We start from the raw sequence: 15,496 nt of genomic DNA, 5'->3' as shown, positions 1-15,496 counted from the left end.
CTCAACTCTCAAGAATGGTAAAATGAAACGAACTTCTTAAGTCTGTTGTGCGATCCATCTTTGTTATTCTTTGCTCCCCCACCCCCCCTTTATTGGAACACTGCCAGACTGTTGAAACTGTTGCTCAACCAAGGATGTGTATTTATAACACTGCTGTCACCTGCTTCCCTGACAATGCACAGAGGCTTATATTTTAAAATATAATCTCCCTAATGTATAGAGCTGTTTTGAAAGTGTTCTTATATTAAATACAGCTATAATTGTGTTTCTGGCAGCAGTTCTGGGTCTTACAAAACTTCTGTTAATTGTGACATAATTAATGTTGAATCTATGTGGGAATTTCTTTAGAATAAATTTTACTCATTAATTTCATTATAAATGCCTCAAGTATTCTTTAGTTGCATCAATTTGATTAGTCAGCAGTCATCTTTGGGAGTAGTTTTATGTCTACTTAATGGGTACTTTTTGGCAAGAAAAACCAAAGGTGCGTTTAATAATTTGTAGAGTGACTGCACGAGGTCTGTGATAACTTTTGTTTGTGAGAGGAAGCTGCTGGTGTACTGTGTGCCTATTTTCAAACTTGTTTTTTTAGAGGAATACTTTTTCTTACTAGGCTCTCACGTGGAGATCCGGTACACAGATCATAGGCTGGCTGCCTGGAGTGGTAGGGAGTCGGGTGGCTGGTGGTGGGAATGTAGAGGTACCCGATGTTCCTCTGGTATCAGGTACAGAGTTTTCTCTCTTGATCTTTATGTGATCCCTGTTGGGTGGGTTAATACCTACCAGCTATTATTCTCATAATACAGATGAAGCAACTGAAGCCCAGCATGATTTGTCTAAGAAAACAGAGCAGGTTGAAAAGGAAAATGGTCCCAAATCTAGATTCTTTTGAAGTAATAGTACTTAGTTTTACTTTGTTTTTTATTTGCTGAGTGTGTCTTTTCTTTTTTGCGACCCCATGGACTGTAACCTGCCAGGCTTCTCTGTCCATGGGATATTCCAGGCAAGAATACTGGAGTGGGTTGTCATTTCCTTCTCCAGGGGATCTTTTCTGACTTGATTCAAATAGTCCAAGTGGGTGTGATTTATATGTAAAAGTAACAACACTTAATTCTTTTTTTTCTTCCTCCTTTATGGAGAGAGTTACCTAATTTTTTTCCCTAGATATTTAGATCTGATCATAGAGCAGCAAACTTGAGTGGACATTTCGTTTGTATTAAGGTTTAAAAGTTGAATGTATTATCTGATTGAATATTCAGTAGCAAAATATCTGTAGAAATGCATTATGTTACAGTTTGACCTAAACAGTTTTAATCGGTATATTAAAAGAGATTTTACTACACACATGGGGATGGTTAATCCTTAATGTTAAGCCTAGTACCAATAAATTTCTTAGATTCTTACAGTACTACTGCCTTGACATCTGTAATAAAACTGTTAGTTAGCGGTCACTTATTGCCTCATGGGAACCTGTCAGATACTGGCCTTAGAAGATTTTCCACCTGTGACCAAATTGCCATCCCCAAGTTTGTCTGTACTGAGATATATCTTACGCTAAATTCTGGGTCCTGCCAGAGGCATCTTAGGAGCACACTGAGGCCTTAATCATCAATCCTGTCCCCATCAGTCCTGAATATTCATTGGAAGGACTGATGTTGAAGTTGAAATTCTAGTACTTTGGCCACCTAATGCAAAGAGCTGACTCATTTGAGAAGACTCTGATGCTGGGAAAGATTGAAGGTGGGAGGAGGAGGGGATGACAGAGGATGAGATGGTTGGATGGCATCACTGACTCAGTGGACATAAGTTTGAGTAAACTCCGGGAGTTGGTGATGGACAGGGAGGCCTGGCGTGCTGCAGTCCATGGGGTCGCAAAGAGTTGGACATGACTGAGCTGACTGACGGACGGACTGAGGCCCAGCAGTGCTTCTGTGCGTCCTGCTACTCCTGTGGTGTGAAAGATGTTTCTGGTAAAGGTTACTTTGGGGTCCAGCTTATGACTTGGACAAAGCCTTGCTACTCAAATCTTAGTTCATGAGATGACTGACTGACTCAAAGTTGAAATCTTGGGTCTTATACTTGTGTCTGAGCCCTTGACTAACTGTAATGAGGTCTGTAGTTATATAGAGGTGAACCTTCTCTTTGTTTTAATGGTATCTTGATAGATATAATGTGAATACCTTATTTATTGAGTGACTACTGTTCTAAAAACTTTGCTAGGTATCCTATTTTTTGCCTTTACTGTAACTCTGCAAAGTATGTGGTGATATTCTCATTTTACAGGTGAGATAACTGCAGCCTGTCGTTTAGGAACAAAACTCAGGGTTTCTTGGCCAGTAGGTAGAGGAGCCAGAATTTGAATCCAGGTTTAACCTCAGCAACTATGTTCTTTGTAAACTGTTGTTAGCTTTTGGTCTTAAGGTGATAGAAATGTTTGACCTTAGGGTTTTTATTATTATTTAAGCATTTTGAAAATATTTGGAATGTTACTATCTTCTTATAGAAGCAAAGAGTCTGGGTGTGCATATGGAAGCAGAAAATTTTCAAAGCCAAAAGGAGCTGTTATATTTTACTTAAATAAATTGCTTAAAAAGAAAAAGAAAAGAAAAGAGAAAACGGGGAAGAAAAAAAGCAAAGTCATATCTAGTGAAACTTTATTGATATTAAAAAAAAAAACTCCTAAAAGAGCTAAAAACAAAGTTGAACATGTAAGGGGAATTCTAGAATTTTATTTCTAGGGGAGAATTTTGGTCGTCCATGCTGATTTTCTGATTTTCTCTAAGGAAACTGAAGCTTGTGAGTTAAGTACCTCTTTTGCCTAGTGCTGTCGTCGCCTTCTCTGGCTTCTGGCCCCGTGCTCTTTCTGCTATATTAGAGGCTGGTTGGAATGGCTCGGGGAATGGGAGTTCATTGATAGTAGAGAGATTTGTAATTTTAGCTCATTTATTTTTCAGTGAAAATTATACCAGTCAGCTCAGCAGTTCACATAAGTTTCCAGAAAAAGGGAATGTTCTTGTTTTCCGTTTTGGGGACTTTCACTGTAATCTGTGTCTCCATGGTAACCAAAGGGAGTTAAGTTGATGGATTTCTAGGCCTCACCCCCAGAGTTTTCTGATTCAGATTTGCATTTTTAACAAGTTCTCAAGTAGTGCTGATGCTGCTGGTTTAGACTTGAACTTTGAGAACTTAAGGCTTAGAGTCTAGTTTGAAAAGGTTATTCATGAGTTGCAGGCCTGAAGGGAGGAGAGGAGACTCAGGATGGGGCTGAAGGACTGTGAGAATAAATATGATGGTGCCTAGAGTATGGGGTCCAAATGAAGCCCCAATAGGTTTACTTTCTCTGAGGACTCGAGGTAAGTGGAAGGACAGAATCTTGTGTTTGGAGAGAATTCTAGATTGTAAAGCTCTTATGTGACCTAGAGCAAGTGTATTCAAAGGTTCCAGGAGATAAAGAACTTGTGCCTGAGTGTAACCCACTATACGCCTTCTTTCTTTGAAGTCTGATTGTCCTCATCAAACCTTACCCATCCTCTTCTAATAAAAAATCAACTAGGCAAACCTATGCATAGTTATGTAGTTGATTTGCATTCTGGCACAAGCTCAGTTCACAGACTGTCATCATTTGCAGACTTGAACTGGAACATAGACCACACTTGTAGAGTCCCTGACTCGAGTGTAGGGTGGGGGTGGGGGGGGCTATTATTTAGTGGCCCCAGAAGATGAAGGATGTTGGAAGAGTGAGTCCAGGATGTTGTTTCGGTCATCAAGAGAAGAAATCTGCAGCAATACAAAAAAAGAAATTTCTGGAGACTGGTGGATGATCACAAGACCAGGATGGAAAAAGGACAGTAGAGCAGCATGGCCTGGGCTCAGAGACACTGAGAGGCTCCTGAATGACACTCTGAAGCTCCAGTCCAGAGCGAGGGAAAAACCACATCGTCCTCCAGGCCTGGGTGGGGTGAAGGATTGGTGAGAAGGGACAGTCTTCACTTAATATAGGTGTCGTCAGCAGCCTCCTTGGTCTTTGCTTCCTAGTCTTTTTAGGCGTGGGCGTTTTTAGAGTCTTGTTTCAACAAAGGCTCCATGGGAGTGAAGTTTCTCTTATAATCAAGCAGTACTCTGATGGAAGAGACATTGCTTGGACTTCTTTTATTAGGTTAAGTAGGGAGAAGTCTATTAACCAAAAATGAGATAAGCCATTGGGATAAACTTTTCTTCTAAGAAACATATATTAGACTATCTCTTTAAAAAATTTGTATTTTCTTTGGTAACTATTTCTACAAACCAAAACTCATTTATTTAAGTCTAACAAGTATCTTTTCATAGGGTATGATACATCCTACCAAGTCTGTTTGGTAATCCCATGAAAATTTTAATTATGACTTCATGAAGTATCTTCAGCTAGTAAATAACATTTCCATAGGAAAGTAAAATATAACTTTCCTCCTGTGTTTAATATCCAGCTTAATACCCATAGTCAGAGACTAGGAGGGGCTGGTGAATGCAAGTATGGGCAGTAGAGAAAGAGGCAGAGGGAAAGGGTGGTTTAGAATATGGGCTCTGGGCAAATCTATTAATAGATTCATGTGATGGCTTAACACTTAACAGACTCTGTGACTTGGACAAATTGATGAGTCCAAACTTCTGTTTCCTTGTGTTCAAAACAGGATAACAGTTTTATTTCATCCAATTGTTATATGGATTAAATGAGCTTTCTTATAGTGAGAAAGGGTGTGCTATATAATAAGCATGCCATACTTTCAAGCTTATTATTATTAACATATTGTTATCAAGGGAAAGTTTAGTCCTTAGGATCACAGAAATGTGGATTTACATTTCCTTCTTAATTCAATTAGTCTGACCCTGGATAAGTCAGTTATTAATTGCTGATTCCCTTTCTCGTCAGTAAATGGGGGTAGCAACTACCATTGCGGTCACTGTAGGAATGAAGTAGTCTAAGTACATAATGTGTTTGGTGTGGTCCCGTGACATAGTCTTTACTAGCAAGGGTTTGCCTTTCTTTCCTGCCTCTAAGTTTGAGATTTCTTTTCTTTCTAGTCGGGACTTGAAAAGAGGATAGACCAAGCTGTGGAAGAGTGGAACGTTGAGAAGGCTGAGGAACTCAGCAACCAGCTAGCTACTCGAGAGGTGAGTCAGCCCCACCATGACACTCTGCTGTGCTTTCAAATCTTCTGAAATGAGTGTATGTTCTTTGCATGATCACTAGTAAGTGCAGTGTTCAAATATTTGATCTAAGATTTTCCTTCCTGTCCATTTTCTTCCCTCTTAATCTCCCATTTATTTTGAGATACTGGGTTTTATTTTTGTCTTTAATGTTAATGAATTATTCTGATCTAAATCTTAATGCTGGAAATAATCCATGGTTGATCTTCAGCCTCTAGATTTCATCTAGTTCAGAGCTCTTTCAGCCATTTGTGCTGAAAAGGCTAGCTTTCTTTTTCCATTTTCGTCTTTAGCTCAGTTTAACTCTCCCTGAGGGCAGCCGTGTGTTCTGGGGTCACATCTCTCAGCGTGTTCCTAACCCTTTCTCCCCAGAATGCTTTCTTACTGCATATTCTAAATAGTTCCCTCAGCCCTAAAGAACTCTCAGCCTTTTTTAACCTATAAGTCTGTAGTATAAAGCTAATACGTATATTGAATATTCTTTTCCCAAGTACCAAGGTATCCAGAAGATTCTCACTTGCACCTTCTGGGAGAAAGTTGCAAAATTTGTAAAACAATTTCTGTTTGCCCTTCACTCAGATACCTGAAATGTTAACAGTCAACATTTGCTTGATCATTCTTCTCTGATTTATGTACCTTATTTAGATTTGCCAAATATGTCAGTGATTGCCTTTATAGCAAAAGAAAATTTTCTTTTTTCTGGTCTCGGATGCTGAGTTTTGTTGTTGTGTCTTTTTAGTCTTCTTCAGTCTGGAATGTTTCATCAGTCTCTCTGTGTTTCTCAGGACCTTAGTAATTTTGAAGAGTAGCTGATGATTTTGTAGGATGTCTGTCAAGTTTGCTTTGTCTGGTGCTTCCTCATGATTAGATTCATGTTATACATGTATTGGTGGGAAAATCACAGAAGTGTCCTCAGTGTAGGATATCAGAATGCATGTGGCATCTATTTGTCTATTTTATTGACGATGTTCCTTTGATTATTTGCTTAAGGTGGTGTCTCCAGGTTTATTCTAACATTATTCTTCCCTGTGTAAATTAATAAGTATCTCACAGAAAGGTGAGAGATGATTTGAATCGACTGTGGATATTCTTTTTCTCACTATTCTTTACCTACTAATTTTAGCTGTCATTGCTGATTGTTTTCCAGCTTGAGACAATTACTATTATAATTAAGATCTTGAAAATGTTATTTGAGTGTACTTTTCATCTTTACCTGGCAAATCAGATCTAAAATTTGCCTTCAGTGAGATACTGGATTCTAGAATCTCTTATGTATGTATGTTATATTTTCCCTAAGTGATGTGCTGGGAGGGTTGGGGTTGTGGGGCCTGGTGTCCACCGGGGTTGCATGTTCAGTCCCTGCTTGTCTGTCTCATCAGTGGTCACCTGTGAGCAGGAGGCAGCGTGTCAGAGCGAGCAGGGGTAGAGCCCCAGAGGCCTCAGACCTGGGTGTTTCCTTTGAGGGTATTGAGTTTCTGTTTCTGTTTTGCTTTGTCATACTGCTATTTTTGAAATGGGAATTGCATACTACTGACTCGGTATTTTCCATTTTAATAATATAGTACATAATATAATAATAACAATAATATTTATATAAATAAATAATAACCATTTAGGTTATTATTTCCTGTCACGCTTTATGACAAATGAGATTGCTTTAGAAATATACACCATTTTCAGCACTTGTAAAGGATAGTAAGCATTTTCTCAAGAGTTCTTTTTACTTTCATACCAGCATAACATTTTATTCTAATGAAAGAAAATTTATCTAGCGTGGGGTTAAAGATTTCTGGTTAAAAGGAAAAAGAGTAATTTGTGCCCTCCTCTTTTCCTTGTATAAGTAGAAAGACATCTGGAAAGTGTTTACTGGCCAGACACAGACACTGGAGAGATACTGATGCCATGTTAATTAAACACCCGTGGAAGAATAACTAAAGTAATCAAGATGGAATTCTTGAATAAATAGTTTAGTTTGAGGTTTAAGTTTTTCAAATTTATCTCCTTGGTGCCAATCACTGGATATGAAAGATGAGATTTTGAGGAGTAAGTAATCGTGAGTTTGGGGCAGAAACCCTTTATGAATTAAAGGTATACATGCATGGTAGGTGTCCTTTTGGAAATCAGGTATACAGGTTTTTAATCAGTACTGTTCTCTTTTTTCAAGAAGCAGTGAGTGGGATGTGCAGATAAAGCCTTTGCTCAGAGGCACAGATCTCAGAGTTCTTAAAGCCTTTTCCAACTGTAATAAGTGAAACTAATTTTTGATGTTTAACATTTATAAGCCTGTGAAACCAATAGGGCAGTATCAGTATTGAGAAGAGTGAAGCCAAAAGTAGAACCCATGTCTGAGAATGAGCCTTGAAAACAGTTCCTCAGAACAGAACAGAACAAAATAAAACAAACTGGTATGTCAGAATAAAGCTGTCAGTGCACTAGCATTATCACACAGCAAGCACGTATTTTTCCAGAATCACATACCCTTAAATTAATGATGACATTAAAGGTGGGTGTAATCTGGTGTGGGGGATGGCTTAAGTTCACATGTTGGAAACCAGGATTGTGCTGTCATGTTTGACTTTGCCATGTAGTAATGTGGTTGCTTTGGGAAAGTCCATCCTATCGATTAAATCCTTCTTTGTTGTTAACAATCTTGGAGGAGAGATAAAAGTGGAAAAATACATTTGGTTTGTGTCATACTGATGAAAATGTTCTAATTTGAAAAAAAAATAGCTCTTAAAAAATTACTATTTATGTATGTATACATACACATGCACATTCACACACATGTTTGAGCACATTTATAGCTTCTTAACCTCAGGCCTGAACTGGAAGAACATCCCATTTATTGATAGTGATCCTCAAAAATGCCATCCTTTGGTTCTTATCTTTTCTGACACACTTTGTTACAGTCCAGATCATACCAATTTGTAGAAACCAGTAGAAACAAGTATTTAAAATTAAGTGCTAAGCCTAGATTTAATAAAGTAAGCAGCATTTCAGTTGAACCTCACATTTTGAAAACAGACTTTGTCTCTAGGCATCTTCATGTTAGCCTGCTGTACATAAAAACCAACTTGGTTTGGCAGCAGACAGTGAATTTCTACCATTGAATGAGTCACACCTACATTAACTAGAAAATATATTGCTTTCAATTATAGCTGTGCCATGTTAGGGCAAAAATGAGTGGGGAAGAGAGGTTGCCAGTGAATTTTGTTTGAGCTTTGTATATAACTCATGCCCCTGAAGGTTACCTTTTCTGTAAGTGATTCAAACAGGATGATCTTTGACAGCACCAACTAAACTTAATTCCTTGGAAACATCAGTACATACTTCATGTTGTAATGTTACAACTATTTTATGTAACTTATAGTAATTAAAAAAAATTTTCAAGGTATTAATATTCATATCTGAAATATTTTGGTTATAATCTGCTACTATCTTTGCTAAGGTCAATAGCCTTCAGTTGGAGTAATGATATAAAATGTTTCATATCCTAATCTTTTGCATCAACTTATTACTTTAGCCTGTAGTACTCTTAAGCACAGTATTTATTTAGAGTCTAACCAAGGTGTCACAAGTACAAATGATTAAAAAAAAAGTGTCTCACTTTGATAGTATTCTTCTTATAGGTAATGATAAATATTTAATTGGCAGTATAAATTAAACTGAAAATTTAATTTTAGCTGTATTAAATTTCTTAAATAGGCTACTTAGATTTTTGGATTCCAAAACATAGGTGGAGTTAATAATGTTGAAATAGTAATAGCTTGTTAATATTTAAATGGGCAAGGTAGGAATGGTCTTTTTAAAAAACCAATGTTTGAATTGATTGAGTTGTATTCTTTCCTAGCTAAATACATTAAATACTGTGTAAATTTGGGGTATATTATTAATTTGTTGTTGAAGTTCTATTTTTAGAGCCATTTCCTAGAAAAATCTTAAGGTATTCTTGTTGGAGAGGTATATATACACACATTTGAGGAGTTAGTTTTTGTATTTTATGTTAACGTGTAAGAAGAAACATTTCTTATGAAATATTTCCTATTTCTCAGAAATATTTCCTATGCTACAGCACTTGTTCTGGCACTCAGAAGTTTTCCATTGCAATTTATTGTTGGGCTGTAGTTTCCTCGAGAGGATTCTGGCTGTAATTCACCCTTTCATTTTGATTATTAATTTCATGTCGATGTACACACTGCATTGTCTTGATGGAATAAGACATCCCCCCTCCCCCCAAAATAATTCACCCCCCTCCCCCCAAAATAATCTCCCCTAATAGAACAGTTTTGACAGATGTAGCTATCAAAGTACCTGGAGTATTTGCATATCCAGAGTTCAGAACTGAAACATTTGTTTCAAGTTTTGAGATAGAGATGCTGCCAAACTTGGTGAGTTTGAAGTTGCCTCTGATCAGTGCTGTTTCCAGAGCTCTGATATTTTAGGAAAGTTGTTTGCTTGCATCACATACAAAAAAAAAAAAAAAAAGCTGAGTTGATGGATATTATAGTGAAGAAGTCTTGTGGTTCTAAACTCTTGGTTCTCTAATCCAGAGGGCAAAATTATTTTCTTCCTGTTTTTGTGACTACTTTTAGAACTCTCTTAACAACCATGATTCCAGAGGTAAGGCAGTTAGTTCAGATATGAAGCTGAACATATATTCCAATTAGCTGTTATCAGAATTTATCAGTAGAACCTGTGACTCTAAGAAGGCCAGGAGGTGCATTCTATTTTCTTAATTATTATGGTTTCTAACCACTGAAGATAGGGTAAACGAAGTACAAATACATTAAGTAGTACCCACTGGTACATATTAAGAAATTAAAATTAAATATCTCCATTTCAACATCTTATTTTTACAGAAAGGAGATTTCCTTTGTTGTGAATTCCAGGAGTGTATATGGAGAATAGGTTGTTTCAAAGTCATCTAATGCCTGAACTGTCCGGCAAAATTTATTTTATGTCCCTCTTTGAAATTTTACTACCCTACCTCCCACCCCTTACTTTTTCTTTCTTTTGGTCTTTCCATTAGACAGCAGAGTGTAGGACCATTTTCTTTGCAGTATATTTCACTGATTATCACTGGGAGGGAATCCAGGACACTGGGGAAAAGACGTCCTCACTGAACAGGCTCTTGCTGGTCGGCAGTGATCAGCCACCTGGGGAAGCTGCCTGCCAGGGAGGGAGGGGTGTGTGCCTCCGTTAAGGATCATGTAGAAATGACTCACTTTCATTAACTTTGGTCATTTCTCAGTGGTTTTTTAATTTAAACATTCCTGTTTGTGTCATTTTGTAGTCTGTACATAGTCCGGGGGGCTTTTCAATGGTAATTTTAATTCTTTGAAGCCTTGTTCTCCTTAGTTCTTAAAAGTAATTCTGTTATTTCATATAGATGAACAGGTAGCACAGTGTATGGAAAATAAGCTCTGCCTGTCCAGGTGAGGGAAGGCCTAGTTGAATTCCTTTACGTGGAGCTGAAAGATACGTTCTTACCTACAAAAAATGGTGTACATCCTTGAAGTTGGAGCATTTTAATATGAGAAAAATAAAAATGGTACTGAGTGAAAGGTTTTCCTCTCAAGCTTTTAGGTGTGCTTTTTAGATCTCATTGCACTGAGGACATTTTCTTTTAACCTCTGGGGTATGATTGGGTGATCACCTAGAATGGTGTTCCTTATGCTCTCTTTTAATTATGTTTATGGTGCTTTTAACAAACCTTAAAAAAAGATTTCAGATGTTACAAGTCTAATTAAAGAGACAGACAAAGCACAGTTTATACTGTAGATTTTTTCTGCAGTTCAATTAATCAGCATGTTTTCTCTTTTAATTAAAACCATTTTAGTAAATTAAAGCCCACAGCAAAACACATATATAATTTGTTTGTAATTAGCTCTTAATTGGTGGTAGTTGAAGCTTAGCACCCTTGGTTTCTTTCTTCATGATTGCCATTTTATTAGCAGCCAGTCATTAATTAATCTTTTTCTAATTAGCTTATAAAACTGTTGATGGCACATTATTGTAAATGTGATTTTAAGTTCAAAGCTTGTTAATAAGCTTTCTTACTTAGAAGAACAGAGATAAAGAAATTGCTGAAAACAGTACTACAGTTCTTTAAAAAAAAAAAAGAAAAACTGTCTGATGGGGACTGTGTAAAGCATCTAACAGCTTATGGTTAATTTTTTTCCCTTATGAATGGAATAAGTTGCTTGAATATGAATGTCTCTATCCAGGAGTAATTTCGACAGTATAACATCTTTTCTCCCCCCTTTGGAATACTGTAATCTACATATAATTTGAAGCCTTAATAGTCATCATTAAACCAGGTGTTACATAAACTATTTCATTATGAAATCAGAGTTGATGATATGAATCAAAATATATCTTCTCACACATCATGGGCTAAATACATTTTTTTTATAAATTGCAACGTGAATCATATCTATTTATACATGTAAATATACAATATATGTAATATGTCTATACAAATATATCTTATATTTTAAAAACAGGGTTTGTTGGGTTATGCCTTGAAGTAAAAACCATTTGGCTTTAACTGATTTGAAGTTATAGGTGTTAAAATAAATAACAGGTGTTTGTGCAGTTGTGCACACAACAGAGATACATGTAGTACACAAACATGGAAACCTGTGCACGCACATTTTAAGGTGACAGTGAAATTAGGCTCTTCTTTCTAACAGAGGGAAGAAGACTTGATTTAAAGTCAGTATTTAAATGACTGGATATGGCATAGCTTATTTGCTGTCCTCAGAGCTTCGGCATCTCAGGTATGTCCGTGGAAATGTACCAGTCCCACTGGAGACGTCCTGAATTCACTGTAACACCTGCCATGTTAACCTGTGGTTTGAATAAAACACATTAGCCACTTCATATTGTTTATTGAAATATACTATCGGTTTCATAAAACTTAACTTCATGGTATTCTGAGCTGTTCATCAGTATTTTTTCAAAGTTTTAAAAGTTATTAAAAAGAAAAAAAGCATCAGCAGTCCTTGGAAGTGCTTTTTCTTCTTTGCTGTTTGAACTTTGCATGTTACTTCAACTTTGGCTATTTCTCTGCTTGTTTTTAAGAAGGCATTTATGATGCCATGCAAGAGACACTAGAAAGGGATAGCTGACAAGGAAAAAATTAAAAATTGGATAAAAAGTAAATGAATAATGTCATATTACCAAAAAGATGAGAGGCTAATTTGTGCCGACTTTTTGCTAATTTTGTTCAAGCCTCAAAATGAGGAGCTGTCACCCGTTCTGTGTAGCGCTGATGACAGTGCCAATGATCCATGAAATAAGCTGCCGCTGGCTTTGTTCTGATAAGAATGAACAAATCTGCACAATGTTCGGCTCCCAGAATCTCATTTTCATACTTGCATGCAGGCGAAAAGAAATAAGCTGTTTGCAGGCTTGATTAATCAGACATTGGAGGGGTTTTTGTCTCTTTGATCTCTTTCGTCTCCTAGGTAACTTGCTTGACATTAATGTTGAGCTTGAGTAAAGACAATCAGGAATTGTCGACCAAACTGATATAAAAATTAAAGACCTTAACACTTTAAGTACTCCAGTAATGGTTCCGCTTTACTTCAGAAAACATCTGTTTTCATTTAATTAAAGAACAAAAGAGAATGGCATAAATATTTTTCATAGAGACCTATTATTCCATAAAAAGTTAAAGTATGATAATTGGTATTTTTAAATAAGTGCCTTGAAAGTGTGCAAAAGGGAGGGAAACTTCATAAATCTGTTACAAGCTAGTAACTTGAAGATGAGTAAAATTTTTTATGAAATGGATGAGAAGTTTACAGTGATGCTAGATGAAGCTGTTTGAATCAGATTCTTCAAATGAATATCAGCAAACTTTAGCAGGGCAAGGTTTAGCAAGAAAAACTAACTTTATTTTGCAAGTTTGTCTTTTAAAAATCTTGACTATGTTACACGATGTGCCATTATATCTGTTTTACAACCCAATATGATTTACACATGCTCAACCTGTAAAATTGAAAGGAATTAAAAAAATGTCGCCGTGCATTTGCTTGAGGTTATGCAGACGCTTTTACAAATCTTCCAAGTGGCTGTAAAGATGAATGCCTCAAGGGTCCAGCCAGGGCCCTGCTTTTCCAACCAGCTAAAGCCCTTATCTTAAATCCAAGCAAAGTACCATTAATCTTTTTGAAAGACCTTTTATGGCTTTTAATATATCCCAAATTAGAACATTTTACACCCTTGGTTCCTGAAATATGGTGATAAAAAGCCTTTAGAGCTTAATTTTCCTTACCGCTTGCTCTGACCAATTTGCAGTTCTTTGTGATAATGTTTAGACACCTTAATTAAAATGCAGCAAAATATTGGATGTTCTGTATGGAAAATGCTGATACTTTGGCGACACATAGGAAAAATTCTGTATATATTTTTATTCTTGAAAAAAATTCCTTCCCACATGGTGTTGCTCTAGTTATCTGATGACCTGAAACCGTTTTTTAATGTAAAAACCATTGACCAAGGTTTTGTGATGTTTACATTGGGCCCGAAGACGCTTTTTTCTTTTTAGAGGAGCAAAAGGGGGATTCTTGGGGACCTATATTGTTTGTTTGTAATATTGAAATGTAGCATAGTATTCTTTTATCTTCTGGAGCTTGGCTTAGTCTTCTTGCCTGGGAAAACACATTTCTTCTCAACTGTCTCTTCTGTAGAAGATCTTATGATCCTTTCAGATTTCCAAATATTTCCGTTTTTTCTTTTCCTCTTGAGAATAAGTAAAACATATTCGTCTTAAGCATGCAAAGGCCCTGGCGTTGATATGACTTTTCATCATCCTTACAAGCTAAAAGATCCTTTTAGTTAAATACATAGACCAGGCTTGTTTAATGTTTATCAGTTAAAGAACATTTCATTGAACGTAACCCCAGGCAAAATACAGTTAGAAAATACAAACTTTCCTACAAGCAAGTCTGAATATTGCCTATGTACCTGATCGCTTACGCTGTTCACTTAGTCTGCAAAACGATGGAGCCCTCTCGTGTAAACACGTGTTTCTTACATTGTCATGAACGCTTTGTAAGATATTTATTCTGTCTTACGTGGTGCGTGCATGCTCAGTCTGCTGTGATGCTGATTGTGCTGGGTTTGGCCTTCATGTTGCTAGAAATTCTCCCTTCTGAGAGTATGTGACTATGTTGAAAGGAGTCCCACGTGAATCAAATGACCACAGTCAGCATCCAGACATACTGAGATAGATGGTCTTTGGTTTGTCTACTCCAAATCCAGAAAACCCATATTGGGAAGTTTCAATAAGCTAAAAATAGAAGCTACACCCTAATTTGCTACAGTTTCAGGAAATAATTTTGTCTCACGGTTAATGGTACATAGCAGCTGTATAATTCAGGTCATTTTTGTTTCATACTCAAAAGTATAGGCTCAATTTAAATAGAAGATAAACTAGCTGAGGCGGGGTGATCTCAGCAAAGCTATCATATATCAGCTTTGTATTTGCTGTCTAATACGTAGGAGTATAATTAGACAGACAAATACTGAATTCCATGTTTTACCTTTTGGAGGTGGGAGACAGAGAAGGAGACTGTCCTACATGAACGTGGGGGGACCCAGCGTACCTCTTAAACGGAAGTGGTAAGCTGCGTGTTCTGACAGTAGGCAGTTCCTCCGGGGCACTTCCTGCTCCCCTCACGTCCCCGAGCACCCCTTAGCCAGGTGGAATTGTACTCTGACCAGAGGGCTGTGAGCAGAAACGCTGTGTGTCGCTTTTGGACTAAAGCACTGAAGAGGCAGTGTGAGCCCCACCAGCCAGCTCTTCTCTGCCGCTGAGACTCGAGAGCCGCATGTTGAGATGCTGGCAGCACCAGATGGAGAGCCTGGCCAGTCCACAGCTGATGTGAAGTGAAACAGAAACAAAAGTTCAGCCAGTGAGATTTGGAGATTTGTCTGATACTGTGGTTTTGATAGCCTAACCCAACAGGCACTAACTTGATTTTTTTTACATTTATGACAAATGGATGGCATTTTAGTCAATAGGAAATCCATCTTCATGATGAATGATGCCACAGCATTCTTCTGAGCTTCGTTTTCTCCTTCGATGAGGAAGCTACAGCCCTTGGATTCTTAGCCTTTTCTTAGTTGAGTTAGATGAACTGTTCTGTGGTGAAGAACTGAAAGTGAAAAGAGAGCCAAGAGAACAGGGCGGGGATTGACGCCATCAGCTATAACTGACAGCCCCTTCTCCCTAGCTCCCTGCACCCCAGCCCTCTTGTTCAAAGCCGTGTCTGCAGCGCCTACAACAGTGCCTGGCAAA

General features: G+C 37.4%; 1 protein-coding gene across 4 annotated transcripts in view; it reads left to right on the top strand.

Annotated features, from left to right (window-relative positions):
* The window catches only part of FAM204A (family with sequence similarity 204 member A), a 28,977-nt gene that overhangs the window by 10,909 nt on the left and 2,572 nt on the right, over positions 1-15,496 (top strand). For all 4 annotated transcript variants that reach the window (XM_061162752.1, XM_061162751.1, XM_061162754.1 and 1 more), the window contains one exon: positions 5,059-5,148. In XM_061162752.1, coding sequence (XP_061018735.1) covers positions 5,059-5,148 — 90 coding nt within the window. The remainder of the gene's footprint in view (positions 1-5,058; positions 5,149-15,496) is intronic.

The sequence above is a fragment of the Dama dama genome, chromosome 15, assembly GCF_033118175.1.
Source record: "Dama dama isolate Ldn47 chromosome 15, ASM3311817v1, whole genome shotgun sequence".
Taxonomy (NCBI): domain Eukaryota; kingdom Metazoa; phylum Chordata; class Mammalia; order Artiodactyla; family Cervidae; genus Dama; species Dama dama.
This window is presented reverse-complemented; position numbering and strand designations above follow the sequence as displayed.